Source organism: Ammodytes marinus, assembly GCF_949987685.1.
Source record: "Ammodytes marinus genome assembly, chromosome: 21".
NCBI classification, from domain to species: Eukaryota; Metazoa; Chordata; class Actinopteri; order Uranoscopiformes; family Ammodytidae; genus Ammodytes; species Ammodytes marinus.
In genome coordinates, this window is record NC_137225.1 from 16,779,933 (window position 1) to 16,806,261 (window position 26,329).

A 26,329-nucleotide genomic window follows, 5' to 3' on the forward strand; every position below is an offset into this window, starting at 1 on the left:
TATATATATATTTATATATATATTTTCATTTATTTCAATATTTAAACCCACTAAAAGTTGTGAATACAACTTTTGAATGAAAGGCACAGGAAAAATCAGACAATGCTGATATCATAATCAAAAGAAAAAAAAATTACAGTACAAAAGTGGACAGTTAGTTTACGCACAAACAAATCCCTCCAGGTTCAACATCCTCCAGACAGGGAAAAAATGAAAAATACATCTGACAACAAAAAGGAGAGTTGGGCTTTTGAAACCAGAAAATCCTATAACCAAACTTTGTCTTTATTGCTTTTCCTGACCGACATGGGTCACGTCAGCTAACCCGCAGTCCTACACAAGGCCAAAAAGGCAACTGCTGTGTTTCCTTGTTTTCGCCAAGAGTGGTTCCTATTTACTTGATTGTTGACCGTGCACTGTCTGACTCACAATACCAAGACAGATGACTCACAAAACATATAGAGCCAAAAAAATAAATGTTTTCTCTTTTCCTTTAAGGTTCTTTAGAGTACATTTTCTCTTAACCCGTTTCCAAATGAACCTATATTCGTCATTATGCCGCATCTATACATAATTTGTTGTTCCCACTGAGTGTAAAATTCAACCCAACTGCTAAGTGGTACTGAATGTTTTAAATATTTAAACAGAATTTTTTTCTGGGCTGCAAAATTCAAGAGTGCAGGTCAGGAGGCGGTTCTGGAGGAAGGAAGTCATTTAGGATGTCTTGTTTCTCTGGAGGATAGTGATGGGGAAACTTCTCACGCCATGGATTCATTTATTCATTGAAGACATTTAAAAAAGGGAATTTGGCACTGGAGGCCACTGCTTCACTGTTTTATTATCTTTGCTAGTCCTTTTAAAATAATCACTTAACCGAATGTTACTTTCAATTAGTAATTTTTCATACATTTTTTTTACCTTGAAGAAAATCGGATCATTGTTCATCAATCGTATGCAAAGGTTGATTCCTAAATAATAAGCTTCCAAATGAAGGAAAAAAAATAAGCCTGAAAGCCCGTCTGCTTTTTTTTGTTGTTTAACGATTGTGTACACATCCTTTGGACAGCTCTAGCAGGGGAACAACTGGAGGGAAAGGTGCTGTCAATCTGTACTGCTCAGGGTTTCTTAATATTATATATAGCCTCTTTGGTATAGGCACATCTGCATCAAGGGACCACCACTGCCCAATTATTCCCTTTTTTCCCCTATGTGCAGCTGTCTCACTCCCTCTCTCCACTTCCTATTAAAATAAGGGGAGAAAAAAAAAAGATGATTGCCACAATCCTGCAACCTGGAAATCAAGTGATTGATTGAAGGAGCTGGAAATTAGACTTATATAGCCATCAAGGGGTTTTCTTTTTTTTCTCTGGCATTAACATCAAACACCAAAGCCCCAACCCCCCTGTTATGCCCCTCTCCCTGCTGTAGCTTGGCCCTTTTTACATGCTACCTTTGCCTTCCCTGCAGTCATGCTACAAGGGAAAAGAAGCCATGGCAGAGCAAAAATGTTAACGCACCAATCCACTTAAATTCAGCCCTGAATATACAAAGAAAAAATAAAGAGGGGGGTGGGGAGGGCTACAGGTGTCAAGATATAACGTTACAAAACAACAGTTCAGATGGATTGAGGAGCGAACAGGAGGATTAATGTGGTCAGGGCCGTGCCATGATGCTGCCGTTCCTTAGCTTGGCTGCCCTGGTTTGCATTAGCATTGGTCCAGTGGATGATGCGTTTACCACAGCTCTTTCCTCACACCTCCCCCTCCCCAGGATGGCAGCCCACCTGGGGTGAGAAGAGGTTAGCTCTATCCCCTCTCTATCCTGGTTCTAACTAGGATCTCTTAGCGCCACACAGGAGCAGAGTCGGTACAAAAGCAAAGAGCTTTAGCAAATCTTGCTTTGAAGTTGGATTCTTACACTTTCTGATGCAAGACATCCAACACCCTTCTGCTACCGGTGTACGATGGGGGGAGCAAATGACATCATGTACAACAACCAGGATCTGAAGAGTCCGGAGATAAAGAGCAGAGGGTCCAGTCTGTCTGTCGGTGCGTTCGGGCTAACGCCGACTCCGTTGATTACCTCGCCGCGGCGGAGTAGGACGCGGCGGCTAGCTGTGTGAGGTATTCGCGCAGTTCCTTTGCCGCCTGAAAGCGTCCGTACTTTTTTTTGGGTCTGGTGCACTCGTCCAACAGGGCATCCAGTTGACCGTCTTTGGCTATGTGGGCGGGGGGGTCATGGAGGAGGCCTCCGGTGGTGCCCCGCCACGTAGCGTAGTGCGACAGCAGGTTCTGGCACACGGCGTAGTAGTTGTGGTCTACGGTGACCCTGTTGCAGAGGGAGTCCTTGGAGAAAGACAGGCAGGCCTCTCTGTCACACTCCTCAAAGCGGCTCTCGTACCACACGTCGTAGTTCTCTGGCTTGTCTGTGGAGGAGACAGAGCGAGATCAATGAACACAACGCAATGAAAATACACAGATCATAAAACTTAGTCAATTATATAAATGGAGTCGTAGGTGCACAACATTTATTTCATATCTATATAAAAGCATTTTATTGGGTCGTAAGCTTGTCTCTTACAGCTTTCATGAGGTGAATATGTAATCAGATCGGGGATATGAAGGTCTAGCAAACTTTGTCTGATGAAAATCAAACAGCTACAATGTCCTGTTTTTTTATTACAGAGTAACAAGCATTTATGTCATTTGTACCTTTAGCAAAGGAGTTCCAACCAGCCAGTGGTTGACGTTTGAGATTGCTTCTCTTCCGGTGTGATAGGAGCATTTTCTTTCCAAACAATAACACATCAACTGTGGAACAGCTTTGGAATGTTTAGGCACAACTGATTTTTAGTGATAACAACCAACTTGAAAACTATCGTTTCATGATGAGATGCCTTCAAAAAAGGTTTTCGCAAATTATTACCCGAGAAATCAAGCAGACTAAAAGATGATAGGCCCACGGAGCCAATTTTGACACCCTGCGGGCACTAACGGGACACTCTTTTATCTTTTTCTTTAAGCGCACAGCCAAACAACATTTCATTTGACAGAAAATGAACCACTTTCCCGATTTATTGTGCAAATATAAATTCTCTCCCCAACTAATTTCACGTTGCTTTCTCTCTTTAGAGAGTTTGTTCTGGGAAAGGAGGGAGCCAAAGAAATAACATGGAATGATGAGGGAGCTGGCGGTTTGTGCATTAAAAAGCAGATCAATAAAACTGCAAGAGGAGGGGGGGCGGACCCAGAGGATGCAAACACATAATCAGTGTATCAGCGGTGTAATGCACTTCTCCTCTGCCTCATCAGAACAACTCAATCAAAGATCCTGCGCTGCCCTGTTAGCAAGGGGCCCCTGTGGCCCCACAAAGAGGAGGGGCACATCAACCTCAATCAGTGCGGGTGATGAAGATGGATCTGCCCATGTATGCATGCATGCCACGCGCACGCGCACACACACAGAGAGAAGACATACGCGCACAAGCAACAGAGTGAGGTGAAAGCAATTAATGTTTCAGGGCTGGCCATGAATCACACCTCGGCACTGATTGACAGATGGCATCAGGAGAGAGTTCCATTTCTGTTCACTTGCTTGCGTGTACACACACACACACACACACACACACACACACACACCTGAGTGCCTTAAAAGAACACAAAGGGAGGGGAAGGTTCATACTCAAGGACAAACATGAGCGCAGCAAAAAAAATTGAGGCTTAGATAAAGGCTAAAAGAAGTTTGAGGTATTTTTTTACTTGAACCACACTCCTCTCTTCTGCTTTTGCAAGTGTGTAACAAAAGCCAGAACATTTCCAAAGCAAACTAAATCATTTCCAATTCAAATGAGTGGGAGAACAGTGGATGAGGGAGGCTTTCTAGTCTCTCACACACACCTGCGTGTCCGGTACCTTCCATGTTAACGAGCTCAGGTCAGACTTGTATACATTCACCTCACTCCTCTGCTTTCCCCGGGCTCCACTGAGAAGGGACATTGGGCCTGATATGCTTGTTAGCTTGGCCTTACTAGTGGCATTCGAGAGTTCGAGCCGGTTTTAACAATGCATGCCCGTGTTTGGAGTGCATTATTGAATGTGAGAGGAAGAGAGAGACTTTGTGCGAGTGTTTCAAGTGCCGTCACGTGTGTGTGTGTGTGTGTGTGTGTGTGTGTGTGTGTGTGTGTGTAAGCCGGAGTGCGACCGTGTCGGAGAGAGAGGAGAATGAGACCGAGTGAAGTTTGTGTTACATTATACAGCATGCGTTTCCAAAAACCACTGGGGGTGAAACCATCCTCAAACACTATAAACTCAATGATGGGGAATGGTTCCATACGCACCAGTGGACTGGGCAAACACACGGCACAACTTGGACATGGCATTCGTTTTATCTCGCAGAAAAACCCGCCGCATCAATATGGATGCCACTAATGAGGGGATGGAACTGTGTGTGGCGTTCTTTTGCGCATTTGATTTGCAAATCAATTGGCCCCAGTCAAGTACTGATGACATTTGCAACACACACACACACACACACACACACACACACACACACACACACACACACACACACACACACACACACACACACACACACACACACACACACACACACACACACACACACACACACACACACACACACACACACACACACACACACACACACACACACACACACACACACACACACACACACACACACACACACACTTTCAGTCTACGCTCTAATTGTAGGGACTGGATTCTCTACTTGTGGAGCCTTGGGAGGTTACCGCGCCTATTTCCTGCTGCTGTCCGACACATGTCCGTGACCTCGTAACACTCATTACCACCACCGCCACTTGGCGCACACAAACAAACAGAACCAACACAGCAAAACACACAGGAAGCACGTAAACATTCTCGAAGGCTTAAGAACCTGAATGGGCAGGCTAAGCAGCTTGAGTTGTCAAGCTCTAAATGTGTCGGCCAGACAAAGGCAGTCTCAACCTGGATTGTGCTGCGCGACTTGCACATGGCTACTGTGAAAGGGTGGAAAATTGCAGATATAGGCAATCAGGTGAATACACACACACACACACTTGTAAATTATGCACACACACACACACACACACACACACACGCACACACGCACACACAAATTTCAGTAGAGACACCAGAGAGAAAACTACAGGGCATGTTGGGAGTCCCTAGACATGTTCTACATCTATTTACGGTTTTCTGCGGTGTTAGATCTTGTAATTTGGCAAAGCGGAACTGATCTACTGATGAAATCATCACACTATTCGCCTCCTACGAAGAAAAGTACCTTTACACACACACATCCAGACAATAGTTCATATCTGTCACAGGGCACAATGGTGGAACCTCAACACCTAGCGACACACCAGTATATCACTTTAATAGGATTTCTGCAGGAAAGGGACAAATCTAGGAGCCTGACTGGGTGGTCCTCCCTCTCTTTGAAGTAGCCCTAGGACGGGGGACTGTGAGCTAGGAATCTGCCACAGTGAGGGTATGATATATAGCTCTCTCCGTCCCTGTTATGAGGTTCATACTGAGAGGCAAAATAAACTAGGGCAGCGGAGATGGCTCGTTATCCAAGGGATCTTTGCTTTGATGGGGACCAGCCCGTCAGAGGCAGGAGGGTGCTGGAAAGGGGGGTATTCTAAGAAGAGAGCATGTGCTGATTTGCCCACAGCCGTGTTTCCCTTGATACCTTTCCCGGAACCTTCGTCACTGCTTCATAAGCTACAGTTGGCAAGTGCTAGTTCTGAAAATAGAGTGCAGTGTTTTTCCTAGAGAATCTAAGCTGTGGTCAGTTATTTGAAATCACTCTCTGGCTTTTGAGAAATTGATGGTTGATTATCACTTTTTTTTCAGCTGTAGCGAAGCACCAATCTTACACAAATATATAATCAATAATTATTAAATATACCCATTATTGAGCATGATGAAGTTGTTGATGTGAGTGGTAATGGTATAGAGTGTCCCTTTTCAGCAGCTTTTTTTCAGTCGAATAAAGAGGAATTGTCATGGCAACTGGGGGGGATAAGATGCCCAAGGCAATTCTCACAGACACAATGATGGACACAAGCACTCACTCTGCTTGATCAGCCTTTTGTCAGCCACCAGAACATTCTCGGCGTCGACCACGATGACCTTTCCGTCGCGCGGGCCGACCGCAAAGTTATCGAAGCTGACGTCCAGCAGGTAGAGGGCAAACTCAAAGTCGTTGTTGGTGAGCTGCTCGGCAATGTCCATGAGCTGACGCGCCAGGTCCACCCTCTTCTCCCAGGGCGCATTGTAGAAGCTCCACAGCTCCTCGCCCACGTAGTTGACAGCCACCATGCGCCCACACGCTCCCAGGTACTTGGCGAACGGCCAACCTTCATCTGAGGGAAAGCTCTGAGAGGGAGAAACGGGATGGGACAGAGTTAAAGCTGTCTGTATGGTGTAGTTGGCTGAAAGAAAAAACAGTCATGTACAATCCTGTAATACCCAATAGGCTTTGAATAGCAAAGGCCATCACAAACATTCTGTGAACGTTCCAACATGGTCAGAAAGTATATTTGTTTATCTTGCAGATAAATTAGTTTATTAAATCAGTAAAGAGAGAAACACAGAAGCCAAAAACAAAAAAGGTGCCGTCAGTGTGCAGACTTGGGTAATTTTTTGATATACCATTCTAAGCACACGAGTTGGAAAATCTGCCCGAGGATCACATGAAACGGAGCCAGCACTGGGTATAATGGATTAACTTTAATAAAAGAGGGGAGTTGGTCGGTGTTAAAGCCCCTACAGCTACAAGCCGATGCACGCTGCTAGTGCTTCCAGAGAGCTGATAGGAGGTGATGTGTGGTCGCAGCAGTTAGCAGGGAAAGCCTTATGTGTTGTGATGCAACAGCGGGCCATTTAAACTGCTGCACGATGTTGGCTAACCGACTAAATGCCGTTTGGGCACGCTGACAAGATATCACTGGGTATTACAGGTTAAAAACTGATTAATAATAAGAAGGTAATACCGGCAGCGGGAAGTGGTCACTGCACAATTACCTAATCTCTTCTTAGATTTCCTTGACTTTATTCAATCAGGTCAAACAAGAAAACAGGAACACAGGCACCATCATCTGCTATGATTTAACAAGGTAAGCGCCGGTAACGTCTGCAGTAGCAAACACATAGAAGTGTTGGGTGTGAAGCAGCTGCATTTAGAAAACTGGACAGGCTGCTAAGAGACTGGTTTACATATGGTTCTTTACTGCTTACCTATCTCTCTCCATGTGCTCCCGTGTCTAATACTTTCCATGCATCAATTTCCTTTCTACTGGTCCGTTACATTTCCACAAAAAACATATGAATGGAAAAAAATAATGAGATTCGCCTTTTTTTGCAGTAAAAAAAAAAAAAGTCTCGTTACAAATGATAAGCTTGCCAAGGGCCTCCATCTCTTACAATGAACACTGGGACATATGCTAGCTAATGATAGCCCACTATTCCTATGTAACAAATCTCTCATACTGACATAGAGAGAGAGAATGAGTTGGATCATGTTTCTAAAAAGCCCAAAGGCATCGGAGAGATGGCAGGGAACCCACCCTGAAAATGCAGGTAAGGTGTGAACTACTATGACTGTTGTGTTTCACTTTAAACATTGGTAACTCAATACTTAACCATCTTTTAATTTATGTCGAGAGGGGGGGGGGTTTAAATATGCATGGCTGCCCTAACTCCTTTCAATCTTTAATGAAATACAAATTATTTAAAAAAACATACACTCTACCCCGACCTATTGTATCTTAAAAAATAAATAAATAAAATACAACTGGACCCCTGCCACACACTCACAAAAAAAACATGGTTCTTTGAATGGATGACAATGCAGCTATTCACATGTTAACTTAAGCACCACTAACTAGAGTTAAGGCATTTTTATTTCATACTCCTATTCTGCTCTTAAGCTCCTTCATCACACCCCTTGACTACGCTATCGTTTGCAAAGTGTATTGAAGGCCACTGCATATGGATGTTGCTCTTGCTATAGTATCACATGCAACAAGCTGAATACAATTTGGGGAAGACTAACGAATGCCTAGTAGGGCTGAACCAATACATTGATTTCAAATCAAAATTTGAAAGAATGCAATTAGCAAATAGCAAAGGATGGATGCAATGCTACCTCGCTAAACACAGTGTCTATTATCACTGTGACACAGTGAATATTGAACTGAAGCTTGACTTTGGAATATATCGTAAATATGTCTTGTTAATGGCAATGTGATCATTTCCTCAAATAGTTAGGTGCCTATGCCTAGCAAGGGATTTTTGACTAGACAAACAACCTTGGAATGGATGAAAAATAAAGATCTTGATGCAATAATTATGACTCACAACTTTTTAAAATCTACACAGAAACAGAGAGGCAGACTTTTACAGTCCATCACAGTCCGTTTTAGCGGTGTAAATCTATACCTTAGGCGTATCACTTGTTCCCATCAGTTTTAAGAAAGATCCAGCACCAAGAGGGGAGGACAATGATAAGTTGCATACAATGCAGTCTTGGTCAAGCCCATTTCCCTGAGGGGACCCAATCAATTGTGGGCCAGACAAAAGTCTGTCCAGGATGCAGTACTGGCTTCCAGCAGCCTGTCTGTCTGTGCCTGTCGTCCCTAGACTTGGCAATGACTCACCCCAACTTTTCCTAAAAAGTCTTGGTTTAATAGTCTACCTCTACATTGTGTGATACAGCAAACCTGACAGGAAGTGGAACCTGAGGAAATAGACATTTATTTTCTTCTTTCTCAAAGTGAAAAATGACAGTGGAGTGGAAACTAAGAAACAAAAGGGATAATGGTGGGCTGACTGCACTCCCAAATACTTAGTACTGGCTGGAAAGGAGACAATCCCAGACTACTGACATGTTGCTAGCCAACAGGCATTCCTACACAAGAGATTTTAGGATTACAGACTGAATAGGCTAAATATCTAAAATGGCTTTCTAATTTTCTGAAGTTAGTATAGAAAGATTAGGCTGAAGCTGGATGGCGGTAGTACATCCCTGTCAGGCCTGCTTCCCTTTGACCCAGATTCAAAGCCCGGATCGCTTTATGTTGCTTGCCAATCTAAGCGGCTCTTGGTCTTGTTGACAAAACTTAGCATGTCCAAAAAGTACAGCTAAACCCGCTTTGTAAAACACCATCCTCCCGCTCTCTCCCCTGCAGGGGCGGATGGATAGATGTGATGAGGCGGTGGTAGTGGTGGTGGGGAGACCAAGAGGGAGCCATGAGAGGAGAGAGAAGGCCATGGTGACAGCAAACAGAAGAGACAAACAGTGTGTCTTTCACTATCCGCTCCAGTGGTCAGGTCGAATAAACCAGCGAAGACCTGCCTGCTAAACACATCTCTGTCTTTGTTGTCGGCTTTTGGCCTGAATGGGAGAAAAGTAGAGCGACGGCAGATGGAGGAGGGGGTAGGAGAAGGATGAATGCCCCAAGGCTACTTTCAGACGCTGTCAAAGAGTGTTATGAGAACGCCTTCATGTCTGCAGGGTCCTCCTCGTCCGCGGTTCTTAACATAGATGACGTTCATTGACTGCTTTGACAGGCTTATTGGGCCTAGTCAATTACCAGGGTCTTGACAATTCATACCTGGGTGCCATTTTTATGAGCATCCCATACTTAAAGTTTCATGGGCAATACGTCTTAAGGTGGGAACTACAAAAGGAACATGGAAGGAAGACACATGGAAGTGGGCACCTGAGCTTTGGATTCAAACCCAACTATTGCAGCGGCTGATAAATATTCCACGTGTCCCACCAATCATTCTCCCTTAGCGCTCTTTAAACGGTTACTCTGCAGAAGTCATTAACGTCTGCAATGAGGCGTTGAGGGTGGGGGGGGGAAATAAATTGGAAAAGCCCAGCCTAATGTTACATCCGCCGCACTATCTCTGAGCAGAATTGGGAGTTATTGTATGTGTGTGTGCGCGTGTGTGTGTGGGTACTGCACAGGTAGTGAATTTTACCCAATAATGTTATAGCCGACTATTGAAAAATGCTGATGGCACAAAACTGCCAATGACACATTCCAGCGACTTTTAGTGCTTTAAAAAAGGTCTTATCGCTTCTTGTTCCCGTCATTGGGTGAAACCTTTTATCTACTGCTCAACAAAACCTTCAACGTATAGAACCTGGCCATATGCTACATATTTTTTTGCAGAAATAAATAATGAGACTGGCTCTGGAGATGATGAAAACAGACCAACGCAGAATGGTCTCATTAAAGACAACCTCACAATGAATTCTTGGCCCAGGTCTGATTAATCTAATCGTAACGGTAGTGCCAGTGCACTACAGTAGCATTGACAGGCGGGTGGTGGTGGGAGTTGAGAGGGGGGGCTGTGCTTTTCTCTATACGCTCTCTGTAATACAACAGACACACTGGCATCCTCTTGGGGCTGGGAGATTGGAGTGGGCTGAAATGAAACAGGGCCACAGACAAATGGACGGCCTCTGGAGAAGACGATGAAACGAATGGAGCAAGAGGCAGAGGAACACACACCTGCGTCCTGACATCTGCTGACAAAGGCATGCCCTTCTCCTGGGCCACTCAGGGGAGGGAGTGGGCGGTGTGTGTGTGTGTGTGTGTGTGTGTGTGTGAATGAGAGAGTCCAAGAAGGGGGCTCTTTGTGCATGTGGTGCGCATGCGCGTATGTCTATGTGAAACTGTATGCAAGTGTGCGTGAATGAAAACATGCAACGTGACCAGGGCTGATAACAACCTCTATTCAGTAAGCAGGTAAACATGAGCGGCTCCCAAGATATTGCCTTGGCTGGCCTGCAAAGAACACCGGTCAATCAAACACACACATATACACAGACACACACACAAACACGAATACGGTGGACGTGTATAGCTGTATTTATAAATGCAGGATTTAATAAGGAACCTGTTACCTTCATCCTTTCCACCACTACAGCAAAGAGGAAATCAACAGTTTGCCACTGAAGTGTTTCATGTGAGGAGCTTGTTAAAGCCCTGAGCAGGGCGTGGTGGAAATTCTCTGCATTTTCTGTCCCTAACGAAATCCCGCCGCTTCCTAGCCAACAAGTTTGGACAGGACTCATCAGGAGTTGAGGAACAAATGGTATAGTTGAGGAAGCGTGGCGGACAGACGTAGTAAGACACAACAAGTGCATAAACAACAAAAAAGCGTTCAACCCTGATGTTGCAAAAACATTATTCAGCTTGTTAATCAAAGCTGGCTTAGCATTAAGAAGTCACATCTGCTCTCTAAGGCTGTGGCTGCCAGGCTGGACTTAAAAAAAAAAATGCATCCTTTTTTCTGTGCTGCTCTCCCGTTGACCTTGTGTGTCTGGAGAATGTGTGGCAAGTCCCGTCTGGCGTTTTACTGGCCATTTAAGTTTAAAATCCTGTCGGTTGGTCCGCAGCAAGAGCTCAGGCCCCACAGGGGAGCGGGCGCTAGCTAACTCCTCATCCTGGCACACATGCTGCTCTCCCTCTTTCTTCTCTTTTGCTCTTGTCTCCTGCTGCTGCTGCTGCCTCTCCTGCTAACCCTGCTTTTTTCCCCTCTCTCTTTGTTCCACCCCCAAGAAACCTGCAGTACTGGGCAGTGATGCCGTCTGTTCCCGACATGGAAGCCAGGAAATACCTAGTCAGAGCAGTAAGCTGAGGAGAGCTTGTAGAGAAAGAAGGATAAGAAAAGACAGACTGTTAAATGTATGTATCTGAATTTAGAATATGTCCTTCCTCTTTTTTCTTCCCCTCTCTCTCTTTTTTTTTTATAACCAGACATATGGTCCAAAGAGTGCAAAGTCAGTGAATGTAGAGCTGGCAGCCGTCTCGAAGAACACTAAAATGAGAAAGGACTGCTGGGCTTGTATGCGTGCGTGTGTGTGTGTGTGTGTACGCGCATGTGCATATAGTATGTGTGGAAAAGTCAGAAGTAAAAAAGGAAGACATCGAAAAAACACTGAACTCAGATGAGAAATCAAGAGGCCAGGTAGATAGACTAAGTAAGCCCACATGGAGTTGGCTTGTACAGCAAAGAACAGAACAGCCTGCACATAACTCATGGAGTACCACCGGGCAGTGATAGAAATGGGTTAGCTGGGTCTTTGAGTTCTGCGGGCCTCTGCTCTGTAGAGAGAGAATGGGAGCAGGATGACGAATGAGAGCACGGGGCCGCGCAGCTCAAGGGTTGCTAATATACACTACTCTGCTAGCTGATAGCTGAAACCCATTGCCGACCTGAACCTGAGCCACTGCACACAGAGCCACCTCATAAATCCCCTCTACTGGAAGCCAAGGAATGTATTAAGTCACAGGCAGTGGTGTTGACTCAGCCTAGGTGGTATAGCGGGCCACGCGGCTGGGGAGGAACCCGAGTGAAGCTTGGCTTAAGACCTGAGGGGCTGTGGGTGTGAGGCATACATCAAGGGGTTATGTCAGAGCAGGGGCACTGCTGTCACTGACTTTGCACTCTAACCTCGCCACAGAACAGGACAAACACAGACGTAGGGAATGTCCCCTACAAGGAGCGGTGAAGTATCCAACATGCTAGAAATGTCTTTAACATAATAAGAGGTGCTACCCTGTGACCACTTCCCTTAAAAAGGTCACCTATTATGCAAAGTGCACCTGCTGATGTCATAAGGGGAAAGCCACGCCCCCCTCATTACCAACCTAACTTCCACCTGTGATATGCACACCCCGAGATACCCTTGAATGTAACTGGCAGATAAAACAAAAACGGCAATAAGATTCAGGGCCAATCGAAGCATGCTGGGCAAGTTAGAAGGCTGGGCTTAAAGAGACAGGTTATTAAATGGAGCGTTTCAGACAGGGTGCAAAGAGGAGGTCAAGCAATGGCACTGTGAGAAATACAATGGGTTTATTGGACACTACACCATGAAAACAATTCCTAGAAACCCACATTTCAAATTTTAACCTAACATTAGCATAACATGTGACCTTTAAACTCCCTCACTGGTTGTGTTTGAGTTTACACATCATTGCAAGGTTGCAAATGATCAAGCCTTGAAGATGGTAGTAAGATACAATGCCTGACCTCTCATATTTTCTCTGACAGTAACTAGGTGCCCGACGATTTAATGCAGGGGGACAATTTTCTTACTGCAGGCAAGCCGATGGGCTAAAAAACATTCTTGCTCGAATGCGAGCCCTAGCCTTTCCAGTGGGACATGGCACAGTAAAAAGCCACTAGTTTTCTGACCCATATTGGTTATCTAAAGAGGCCCAGGGAGAGTCGTGAACAGGGTTAGACTCTCAAATGTTGCAGAACTGCGTCTTTTCGGGAGCTGGGCACGAGGTAAGTCGTGCTGTAACAGTAGGAACCATGGGGGTGGAGAGGGGGGATATCTAAATAAGGAGCTGGTGGGTGGGACGAGAGAGGGGGTTCAGCCACAGGCATTTACCTAACCAAACACAGCTGTCATGAGTGTGTGTGTGCGCGTGTGTGTATATATGTGTGCGACTGTGCGTGTATTTGGAGAGAGGGAAAAAGAGAGAAAGGATTATGGTAACACAAGCAGTCTGGCTCATTCAAATGGGGGGGGGGGAAACACCACAAGGCTCTGGCTTGTACAACACACACACACAAACCCCCCTCTCCTCTACTCTCTTCTCCCATTTCCACAAGGGCCTCCATCCAGTGAGGGCAGCCAAAAGAGGGGAGTCGGGCCCAGATAACTCCCTGTCTTATCCTAACAGGATTCAGTCTGTACACAAAGGCCTATAAAGAATAATGAAAGGGGGTTTGGGAGCACTTGAAGCAGGGTTAAGCGGCGTACACAACCTCCTCTCTTGTGTGCTAAGAGCGTTGCAATCCCCCAGACCCAAAAACAAAAAGGTTCTAATCACAGAGCAGCAACTTAAACACTATTTACCGGTGGACCTCAGCCACTGAGCCGGGTGTAGAGACAGAAGGCTCTCACTTGAGCCGGGTTGGCATGCAGTGTTTGTGATTAAGTGGGAGGAAATAATTAAATATTAAAAACTAAAAACAGGCTTAGATTCTCTTTGCAAAGATGTCATGACCCAGAAAGCTAGAGCGCAGAGGTTTTCCTGTGTAGACAATACAAAAAGCTCAAATTCTGTAAAGCCTTGTTCAAGGACATGGCCACTCAATCTATTTTTTTTTAAGATCATTTTTTTGGCATTTTCAAGCTGAAATGTTGAAATGGGGAGACAGAGAGAGAGAGGGGGGATGACATGCAGTAAAGGTCCACGGGTCGGATTCGAACCGCGACCACTGCAACGAAGGCCGGAGCCAATATGGTACGTGCTCTATCCACTACGCCACCGGAGCGCCCCCACTCAATCTATCTTTGATTGCAAACAATTATCATCTCCCACTTTATTTAACCACTGCAGACTAAATATTTCTTAGTTTTACTCAATCCAACAACAACAACACTACCACAAAGTCCCCGTGTAGCCTCGAGAAAGACAGTATAACAGCAATTAACCTTCATAAAAGAGCAGATTTATTGCAGCGCCGTTTTATTGCAATACATTAGATTGTAAAGGTGTTCCTCTTTTACTGGGTTTCTAATGTATATTTTATCACTACTACTGTAAAAGTAATTGCTAGGGTTAGAGATAAGGTTGAACGTAAAAATATGTTTCATAATTATTCTGTTTCTAGTCTCCAATGTTAAATATAAAACATGACTCAACTCTAAATCACTGTCATTTCTTTCAAGTTATAGCTAATACGATTATCTGACTCATAGCTGGGTGAAGGCAGATGGCACGTCTGCTTATGACCCGTCGCCTGATGCATTTAAATATAGTTTATATTAAAAATAAATAAAAGCTCAGTAGATCCAAATTGAGGAAGCACCTTTGCCTCACTTTGCGCCAAGAAAACCCCTGATTTTACACCATTGACTTTGGCTTAGTTTCCCAAAGTGGATGAGCATCGTAATAGATTTATGCAGAGCCTCATTAAATCAACAGCATACCAAAGAGGCATCCCCCTCATTAAAAAAATAAAAGTTCAAACACGCTGCCAGTTGCCGCTGAATGTTTACTTTCACATTTGCGTTTAAAATGCTGCTGTCAAAAGTATTGGAAAAGAAATGGGAGATGAGGTCATCCATCTAATAGTTCTCCTCCGTCTCTTCTCCGACTTAGTATCAGTGTCAGACATCTGTGTTCTGGGAGAAGAAAACAGACAGTGTTGCGCCGTGTGACCGGCATGCGCGTTCTGACGAGTGTGTGTGTCTGTGAATGAGGTGAGGGCAGGGTGTTGAATGAGGAGGTGTATCTGTGGAGGGCGGGGGAGAGAGACGGTACAAGAAGAGAGGTGTTTGGGAGAGCAAAGATTTAAGTCAAGAGAGGAGATGACTGAGTTAACCCCACAGGCCTGTCACATCCCATTCTAGGCTTCACTGAGCAAGACAGGGGGCCGAGGACCAAAAAGGGTGCGAGGCGCAGTCACATGCTTCTGGCTAACTCACCAAGCTTAATGACTCGGAAGGAGAGGGCTCGGCTAAATCCAACTAATTTAAGTTTGGGGGCCAGATGCACTCCATCAAACATAACCATCACCTGATGAATTAGTGAGCCATCTAGCCGAGGGAAAGGAGCCAAGGACGGAAAATACGGTTATAGCCAGGGAAAATTACAATAATTTATGACTCGCTTTTCCTGCTAAATCGAGTTACTGTCGAATAAAGAGGTAAAATTAAACAGCATCATGCAATTTCTCTGGTTGGCAACGAGAAAGCCTCTTGACACAAGTAGATGTATCACAGTAACAGAGAAGCCTTTCCAGGCATGCTTATCTGTGAAACCATAAGAAGAGGGAAAAAAAATTCGAGGAGAAACAAGAGAAAAAAAACAGATGAAGTTACATAAGGTGGCACAAGGATTTACTTGTTTGGCTCTTGTCATTTTTCTTCCAAAAATATTTATTCCCCAAAGCCAAATTGTCTTCCATGTGACAGATGAGTGGGGGTGGTGGGTGTGTGTTTGCAGTACACAAGCGCACACGCATACACACAGAGCACAAAGAAAACGCATTGTTGGCCCGACCCAAAACAACACGGCAGATTGTTTCCCACTGACAAAGAAGGTTTGGTTTCTCTCATAGTGAAACAGGGCCGATTTACTGCCTGTGGCTTTAAAAGTCTGGAAACACAAGCCATTCTAAGAGAGAGAGCAGCTCACTGAGCGTACAGCAACACATTTATTGGCATTATTCAACTGTATAAAGCCAGAGGAAAGAGATAGGGGGGAAAAAACACAGCACTGACAGGAGGAAGCGTAATTTACACTAAATATAGCAAACTTAAATTATACACAGTGACACTGGCCTCTGCAAGTCACCGAAGAACCAAGAAAACATTGATCTAGGCCTGCTGAAAACGACTGAGTGACAAATGTTTGAAATAAGGATTGGGTTTCATTTAATAACTGGTCATAAAAACTCAGCCCACATTCCTCTACCTTTTGATAAAACCAGTACCCACTCAGCAGCAGCAGTAGTAGCACTAACCTCTGGCAAAGAAAGCAGTCCAAGGTGTTGTAGTACAGCATGTCTCCTGTTCAATCTCTATAGACGCCATTAATTCTTTATGGTCTAGCGCTGCCCAACCTTGTGTTGTGTAGGGGTCTATCAAGGCTCTCAGCAAATTTTCTCCCCCATCATTTGAGTTCAGTGATGCTGACAATTACAGTAAAGCTACTCAGGATCAGTGAATCTCTGAGATCCACCATGCCCCCACACACGCCCCCCCACACACACACACGCCCCCCCCCACACACACACCCCCCAAGGTCACAGGTTCAGGTTCATAGTTCCTGTTAACATGCAGAGGCTATGAGAAACGGGGAGGGAAGGCAACTGTGGACAATGCATGATGTGTTAGTGTTTGATTTGGATGCATGTGGGGGATGATTCAACAAGCTTCTGAACTGGGGCATCATGGCATTAAAAACACTCACGGAATTATCTGGGCCCAGAGTTTGTGGAGCGTACACACAATCCAATAGAGAAAAATAGGGGGGAGGCTGACACGGAGAAGAAGAAAGACTCAATAGAAAAGAAAAGATGAGGAAGGAAGAAAGAAAGGAAAGGGGAGGACAGGCGACCACACATGGCTAATAAGATTTTATAGATCGAACGGACTAAAAAAGCTGACCTCGCCTTTTGTCCTCAGAAATGCCCGGAGGTGTGCGGCACTCTGTTTGGGTGGGTGGAAGGGGGGGGGGGGTTTGGAGGTCAGCCTAAGTTATTGAATGTCTACACGGGCCGTGACCATTGTTGTTCAGTCCCCTCACGAGACAAAGTCAATGCCAGATTGGAATTGAAATTGATTGGCTGCTTGTAAAATTGGTGACAGAAAGGACATAGAGTGTTTCTTTGATGGTCCCTCTGACACGCAGGATGACAAGAGTGGATGTGGGTCAGGATTTTACTCAGCAAGACAATTAACAGTTTAACAGGCACCATTTTGATTTTGCCAGTTCATCCTAATCTGTCGAATGAAAGCAGTCTAACGCTGCAGCACAAAATTATGGTTAGGCTAAATGTATTCGCTGTTCACGGTCCAATCAAAACTAAACACTCAAGCCTCAAAAAGGACAACATATTTTGCAATGTCCTGGGAGCCGTCTCCGACAATTGAGAAAAATCCAGGGGACATGTCACACGGACGTATGTTGGAATTAAAAACAACCTGGAACATTTACAGATGCATCCCTGAATAATTCAAAACTGCCCTACATGTAGTGTTAAATATGCAGCATTGCCGCCAGCCAAAACTCTCATCTTTAGGGAGACCACAGCTCTCAAACCCCTCTCTATTCTGAGCAGAGGAATATTCTTGCTCCAGACTTGAGTCTCGACGTAGCCCAGAGTGAAGGGAGGATGTAATGGTTTGTCTCAGATCCACTGAGGGGGAAGGAAAAGGAGGATTCCCACCCTGTAATCTACTGGGGGCTTTTAGGGCCAACACCCCAGTCTTGCTTTGTACGGATGCTCTTATCCTTCTCATCAAGGAACCGTTCTTTATCAACAACTCTGAAGACACCTGATGCCACAGCTCATCTGAAAGGTTACAGGCCTTGAACGGTACAAAACATATTCTTTCAATGGGTCAAATTATTACATATTCTTTATTATGCCAAATGCACTTTTTCAAGATTTTTTTCTGTGTTTTTGGATTGCGGGGTTTAGCTAAAACGGAGCATTTCAGGAATAGGCTGAAAAGAGCAGATCTAGCAATGGCACTGAGATACAGTTTTGGACACTACACTATGAAAACAATTTCTAGTTGAAACCTAAAATACAATTTTTAACTTGAAAATTAGCATAATACATCCCCTTTAAAATAGCTCTCGTCCTCCATTTTTTAAGACCTACCTGTAGTACGAGTGGTTCCGGGTTGAATGCTAAGGTCATGAGTAGCTGCATTCTCTCTGTGTCCTTGAGGTTCTTTAGCAGGAAGCTGCCCGAGTCTTTGGTTTCGGCGTACCTGCGGACCACGCGGTCCAGCAGCCGCTGAGAGGGGCAGTGTACCAGGTCTGACCAACCCTCCACCACCTCCGGAGTGAGCAGTCGAACGTCGCCGTTTATCCGGGCAAATTCGGTCTTGTACATGGCCTGGATGAGGTCACAGCGGGGCCTGCCTGTGGCCCTCTTGCAGATTTTCTGGTCTATTTCAGCCAGCTCCTGGTTGGAGCCGAGTCTCTTGAGCACGACGCGCCGGGTGCCCTCCCTGGGCTCGCCGTACTGAGCAAAGTAAACATTCTTGACATTGAAAACGTCCAGGAATCGCAGGCGACCCCAGGTCTCGAAGGAAACCTGGCCGTTCATGAATTTGCGGCACCAGCTGGTGCCAAAGCAGGCGGGACACTTGTTGAGGTTGATGAATCGTCTGTCAGTGAGTTCATTCTTCTGGAAGGAGGCGAACAGGCTGTGGGTGTTCATCAACAAAATGACAAACAGTCCCACCACCAGCAAGAGCTTCAGACAACGATACAGGCGGCCAAGTTTGAGAGGCAGGAAGCGCAGCATGATGGGGCGGGGACAGATAGGGAAGAGGAGAGGTATCGAGATGATCGTCAGGGAGCTAATCTCAATGTCTCTCCGTCATGGTGGACCGGGGTTAGCTTCTAAAGCGGCAAACAGGGGCGAGGTTGGCACAACTGCCCAGTGCCAGCCTCTGACTGAGGCCAGTGAGTCATGTTCTCCGCTCCTGGCGTTCGTGCACAAGCTCGGTCTGAAATCAAGCAGAGAGAGAGAGAGAGAAAACTCATTACAACCAGGGCAAGACTCATATCATAAACACCAAAATTGGAACTTTTGTTCATGTTATACAAGTGAAAAAGGTTTATTTAATTTTGCTTGGGCTCAGCCTGCAGCTTTGTCACGAAGGTCCTTGCATGCACAACCTTCAATACAACACAGAAGCACTTTCTCTTGCATATGACATTGCCAAACAAATTTGAATTGCACCGGTCATTTGAGATATTTCATTACCTTTTGAGCAGAAATAAGTTGGCTCGCAGCCAATGCAATAAACCCTGCCTGTGCATTTTTTGAGCTCTTTTTCTCTTCGGGAAATCATTTCTTGTATACTTCCCCCAATATGAGAAAGATAAATAAGAGTATGGAAAAGGGGAAAATGAAGTGTCAGTGATCAAATTAAGAGGAAATGTACAACATCCTCTCCAAGTATAAATAAAATGTGCTCCACTCAGAGGATGATCCCCTCCCTCTGTAGCTACAGAAGTATCCATCACTTTTCCTCCAATGCACAGCAAAATAACACGCCGCCTGCATACCTTAAGAGTTACAGCGGGCTCTGAAACCTTGATTTTCTTTTTTCCCCCCGCGTTTCAAATGGAGGAATTTCACTGCATTGTGAAGAGAGTCATGCTGTGTGTAGTTTAACCTTTGATCAGAGTTGCCCTAGTTCATTTTAATCATGCTTTGAAGTGGTTTCTTTGAAAATGGCTGGTGTCACTAAAATAACGTCTGCAGTTGAGGGAGGGGGGGGATAAACCTGTGAACACCTCCATTTGACTTACTGATGTCAGCAGAGAAAGTTGGTACGAGCTTAGCAATAAGCTGGGGCTCACAGTAGGAGAACAATGCTCCCACATTCCTCACAAGACCCCAATAATCGGCCCATGATGAAGCCATGTTAGACCCCCCAATCAGTTTTTAGCAATGTCTTGTAAGTCGCTTTAAGGAAAGACAATGACTCAGGCCATGCAAATTAGCCATCCTCAATTAGGGCTCATTAGGACATGCCTATTAGTAAAGCCGACTTGAGAGGGCACGGCTAACGAGCAGGGACACTAGTGTGATTAGTGTGCGTGTCGATGGCTTCCTTGCATTTTTTGCTTTCAGATCGAAGTGTCTGGGATCTGGACACACGCTCGAGCTGCGGGCGGCCAGAACAGAGCAGCGGTTTGTGATTTGATGTGACGCTGTGGAGTGTCAGATAAGAAAAGCTGAATACACTGGTTCCTACCTCGCACCTCTGTCTGAAAATACCTCGGGCAGATCAGGCCAACATCACTGGTGTAAAAATAGACCATATCCAAATAGGATAGGCATGTTTTTTTTCCTCTAAAACCCAAGCAACGTGACTCAACAGTGAGCAGTGCACCATAAATAAGATGGGGATATATAAGAGTGACAGACTTACTTCGCATCATTTAAGCCGCATCGGCCGTAAAGATTGTTCAAAACACCAAATAGCTATTGCTAAAAAGACGTAAACATTTTGGCTTTTAGAAATCTTACCATTATATTGAACTGTAAGGATAATGCTATTGTTGTTTTAGGCTTTACGGAATCAAAAAGCTGTTCAGAAAGATATTTCTTCAAGCATTTCGTCGGAAACAGCATTGTATTGGGCAAGCTAAATAAAGAAACTGTGGGGCAACATCGAGCTGACTTTAACAAAAGCCTCAAGAGTGATAAATGAATAACCAAATAACCTTTCAGCTGCAACTATTCAGAATTAGTTTAAAAGAAGAAAAAAAGAAGAATTTGGGATTTAGAAAAAATGGAATTCAAATACTGCAAGAGATTCTCCTTAAAAAGGAAATAGTGTTTGAGAGATGGGGCAATAAAGAAAGAATATATCATGTATGAATGACAACAATTTCCACAGGAGTCAAAAGGACATGTGCCTTGTGCTTTCTACTACATGGAGCGGGAGAAAGCCGATTGCTTGAAGGGAAAAAAGATATATCTAGTTGCTAAGACGACCTTCATTCAAGTGCCATTTAGCATTTTCACACAAAGGCAGTCGCAGGAAAGACATGGTGGCTGCAAGATCTTTGGAGCGGATGTGAGATTTAACCTGGATCAGCAAAGGGCTCAAAAGAACCTCAGCCAGGCCCAGAAGATGATCGGCTTCTCATCCCCTTTAGAGAAAGTGACAGAGAGACAAGGCAAGCAGGGGAAAGCCTCGAACAAGACCTGTACAGGACACTGCGTATTAATGAGATGCACAAGCTTGGCGGCTAACACAAAAGGATACATAGCTTCTCTCCAGAGAAAGCATTAGCCCTCAATTATCTACGGAGCATTCCCCGGATTATGTCAACGGCCGTACTAATTGCACGAAAGAAAAGGATAAAAAACAGACTGCATTTTCTTTCCGTTAATGAGAGAGAGAACCATGGTGCTCAAATACTGACAATAAAATGCACCAATCTGCCACCAATGGCTTATCCTTTATCCTGTACATTCTTTTTATTGTCAGAATCAGGAGAGTATAAAAAGAAATTCTACTAACTGGAGTTTTTAGAGCCTTCTGCTGCTGCTGCGTATGGATAGATAGTGTGATTGAACACCAAACATTCAGCTTTATTGAAAGGATAGCAATGGTCATGTCAGCCTATAGGATGGTGTTACCTGGTTATTAATACCCTGTTAGACTGGGTCTTTTGGATATTACACCCTCAAAACCATTTATTTAACTCCCTTGCCGTCTGTTGCTGTATGCCACCCCATAGGCCGCAAGGAATGTGCAGAGAGGAAGGCAGACTGGATGAGGTGAGCTTCGATGCCAAGGTTGCCTAGTCAGGTTTTTGACAAGGGCAAAGTTCACTTAAAGCCCCAAATTACAGCCAGATGCTTTGCATTCTCGCACAGATGTTACCCATCACAATAGAACGTCAGTGAAACTTAAAGCAGTGTTTTCTTTTGGACAAACCTGATGGTGTACGCAGAAAATGTGTGTTTTAAGTTACACCCCCCCTTCCTCCGTTTCTCCCCCACGATGCCTCTTGCTACTTCTGCACTCAGAGAGAAAGGAGGGATGCACAATACAGACAGGAAAACCCTGTTAAGAATAAGCAAAAAAAAAATTACCTTTTCATCATGTCTGCCAAAACTGGGGAAAGAAAGTTTTTCAGCGTACTCCCCGTCTACAAAGTTACTTAGTACTGTGGTGGTGAGCACTTCCGAAAGAGAGGCAAAGAAAAGAGGGCAAATCAAAGGACGCCTCCCTGACTCCTTGTGAATGGAAGATGAGTCTCGCATTCAAAATGTTCCAAGTTTGGCAGACGTTAACAGCCGCAAAATGGCTCATTACTGGGACAGAAAAGGCGCAAGATGAAGCAATGGGCCCCCATGTTGGCTTAAAACGGAATGACAAAGGTCGCGCGACGGCGCAAGATGACATAACATCCTAATATCTCAACTTTTATTAAACTTGGGGATTTTGACAGAATAGCAGAGATAAGAGAGAGCGGGTTGAAAAGGAAAATGTCATTCTTGAATAATCTTTTGCACAGCTCATTGTGCAAAAACCAGTTTCAGATAATGGTGCGCGAGGGCAAGGCTACTCGCGGGGCTAACCCATTTCCTTCAGTGCACCTGAGGCTAAACTTCATTAGGATATAATGAAGTCAAGCCACACATGAAGATGCTTGATTAATTCCACTGCAAATGCAAAAGAGAGTGCTAAAAGGGGCAGTGGTTGAAAGGACTGGAACAGAGTGTGAATAGAGAGCAATAGAGAGGGGAAAGATATAACCAATGTATAGCTAATGGACAGCAAGGTGAGTTATTGCTCTTGTGAAAATATCACTTAAATAGAGAGTAGTGGCAGTCCTCTATCTCCGAACTGACAGACAAAACACACAGATGAGCGCGTGTCTACCCCCGGAGATTGCAGGCATTACCTCCAAGCCCTACTCAAAGCTCGGAAAAAGCCTCCACTGACCCAGCCCCGCTTCCATGGCGATGTGCAGCTCTAGCTGGAGAAGAGGAACTTCTGTTGCCAAGGTTATCGAGCGAAGGGGTCAATAATGCTTGATCACAAAAACATCTCAGCCGCAGCCGGATTGCCTCAGAAGTACAGCAAGCACGCAGACAGACGGTGACGGATAGAAACAAATGACTAACATTTGCTTGCCTATAGAAAATGGAGTCCTCACAACTATAAGCACCAATTAGCAGCATCCCCACATGAACATAAGTCCATTCATCTCCGGCCCAAACCCGAATGCTAGAGAGGTTTTAATGAGAATATCAATGGTAAACTGCCGCAGCTGTTTTGAAGAACGCACTTGAAATCTCGAACTAGGAAAGACCTGCTTCGAATTCTTCAACTGGTACTTATTTAAAAAAAAATATTCAAACAACTAAAGATTTTCACAAGCATGCAGCATCACTCTGCAGAAGTTTGAAAAGTTGTTTCTTCGAATGACACGTGAGACCAATATTTCGTCTATGCGAAGCTACACGCGAACCGATTGAAACAAGCTATTAAAACAAGCCTAAGTTTAAAATGTATTACCTGACAGACATTTATTATTTGGTCATTCCTAATGTAACACCATCTGCTGTAGCGGTCGCTTTATCCAAGTACAATTTGGCTGGCTTGGAGGTCAAATACACAAGAAAAAATATATACTGCTCCAGTGGGAGCTTTTAGACTAAAATTACAAAAATGTTCCCCTGCAGACAGAGCGTTGAGAAACATTCAAATTTACCACCAGCAGAACGTTCTTCTAAAGTGTATCTGACTATTTTCATAGCTCCCTTGACGACCAACCTTGCAGAAAAGGCTTGGCAATTAGTCTCCCGATAAGGAAAAAATTAATTCTCAGCAACCCATTATATTCATCCGACTGTAAAAAGAAATTCCTCAAGACTTATTATGAGGTACTTCCGGACCGAACAGTAGTAGGACTGCTGTGGTCATTTACTTTTCCCTTGAAGAAAATCAAGGGCTTCAGTTTTGCAAAGACTGTGCAACTGCGGGGATCTCAGGGTCAAGGCAATTTACTGATGATTACAAATGATGAAGGTTTTTATTTGCAATGAACACAAGCTTTTCAGTATGAGGGCAAACTCCTCAACCTGCCGTTTGCCTTGTGCGATCAAGGAAGGCAAAAAACATGGCAAATCAATCCCAATCGACTTGACCGAGTGGAAACCTGTTGAGGTGCATTGCTTTTTTCGAGGACTCAAAAACACAGTGGAGTGCCAAGTGAATGGACAAAAAAAAAACATGTTTTGTTTAAAAAATATTTTCAGTCAACAAATGTTTTTATAATTTAATATATTCTGCATACTAATTATGCATACTACTTAGGCAAATTAATATATGTTTAAAAGGTTTATAAAAAAAATGGCAGAGCTTTTTCGCCCATCATTTATCTACATCTGCCTTCTCCACTGCAGTTCTGTGAATTATAGATTATTTTTTCTAGTCGGCATTAAGACGTGTTCAGACAGCTGTGATGCACACGACTGGTTATCCAATGAAGGAAACATCTACAAAAAAACAAAAGATAAGACTCGAGACATTCTGAGATGCCAGAGATAGTTCTGTTGCAACAAAAACGTCAACAACAGCAACTATGTGTGCGTGACAATAATAAACTTCCTGCCACTGTTTGGCGGATGTAGGCATCTGATAAAATAGTTTGTTTCTGTTAATAAAAAGCACTCGTCAAGTATTTTATCTCGTCGTACAATCATCATGTATGCGGTTCCAGCAGTGATGGCTCTGAGTGTCAAGCATCCTCCTACGTTTAAACATACTGAAAAAAGGTAGTTGTTTTGCTTTATAAATTCACGTAGTCAAGTCGAAACGCCAGAAAATAGCGTAAAAGCGACTCCTTAAATTGACCTTATACCCATTCACATTTTTTAAACACTAAGTGTGAAATACACATGGATTGTGAAGAGAAGAAACAACTGTGAAACAAACCTGTGTGACTTTTTTCTCCCGGGTGTGTAGTTAGAGCAAGGCTTATCGCTCAGTTATCATTTCTTCAAAGTTGCGGCCACTCGCCACGCGCGAGACGGTTACTTCAAATCACCGCCGACTGTAGCCTATCTAAACCGTAAACAGCTTCTTTAAAACGTCGACGAAGATCACTATCAAGACAACTCACACGGGCTTCCCATGATTTCTGGCTCCTGGGTTATCTAGCCAGCTAGCCTGCTAGCTGCTGGAATAAACAGTTGGGATGTCGAGTCTTAACTCTTCATATACCGGCTCTTTCCGACTGTAAGACGCGGTCCTCTTCACAAAGGGCAGCGGGGTCCGTGTCGTCCATTAACGTCCATGTGTGCCCGCTTATCACGAGTCCCTTTGTGGTAACAGTGTCTCTTTTTCCTTCTTGCTCTCAGGCTGCAGCTCAGTCCTCTCCAACACCACAATGGATCTGTTACGAGCCTTTTCAACACAAGCCTCTTTACTCTTTACGACACCCGCTGTCTGTTTACGGCCAACGTTGCTAGGCGATTGTTCTAATATTGTCTTGTCTGGAACCCCCCCCCCCCCCGACCCTCAGTGCAAAGTTTGCCCAAATGTCTATATTTTTTTCCCCCATAGTAGCCTTCAAGCCTTCAAGCCAAAAAGCAATTTATTTGTATAATGACAGGAAATAGTGATATAATTTAAAAACCAAATGTTGAATTAGATCATGCAAGGTAATGTGATCAGAAAATAATCCACATCCTGCAAAACTAACATTTAAGACAATGGGAATGCTAAAGTATGGGAAAGCTAAAGGATTTCAGTGTTTAATTGTAAAGCCTGGGGGCAAAACTGGCTGACACAAACTAGTCATTTTCATAAGGTTTAAAAAAAACATTTATTTTCATAACGCAGTAGGCTACATAAAAGATCAAAAAAGTCATCACAACCGAACAAGTAATTAAGTAGGCTCATTGAACTGCTAATTAAGGCCTATGACTGATTTACTAGAGCTAAGGGACAGTGAGAGAGGACATTCAATGCCCCTTCCTCTGACAGTGAACTCCTATAACACATTAGCGTGTATTCACTG

The 26,329-nt window shown here is 44.3% G+C and overlaps 1 protein-coding gene across 1 annotated transcript; it reads right to left on the reverse strand.

Moving 5' to 3' along the window:
- Positions 1–25,682, reverse strand: dipk2ab (divergent protein kinase domain 2Ab). Its single transcript, XM_080049912.1, has 4 exons — positions 25,243–25,682; positions 18,414–19,272; positions 6,104–6,407; positions 1–2,425 (listed from the first exon to the last, which is right to left on the reverse strand). The coding sequence occupies exons 2-4, from the start codon at positions 19,065–19,067 to the stop codon at positions 2,079–2,081; spliced, it is 1,305 nt and encodes a 434-aa protein (XP_079906038.1). The 5' UTR covers positions 19,068–19,272; positions 25,243–25,682; the 3' UTR covers positions 1–2,078.
- Positions 25,683–26,329: the final 647 nt, after the last annotated feature.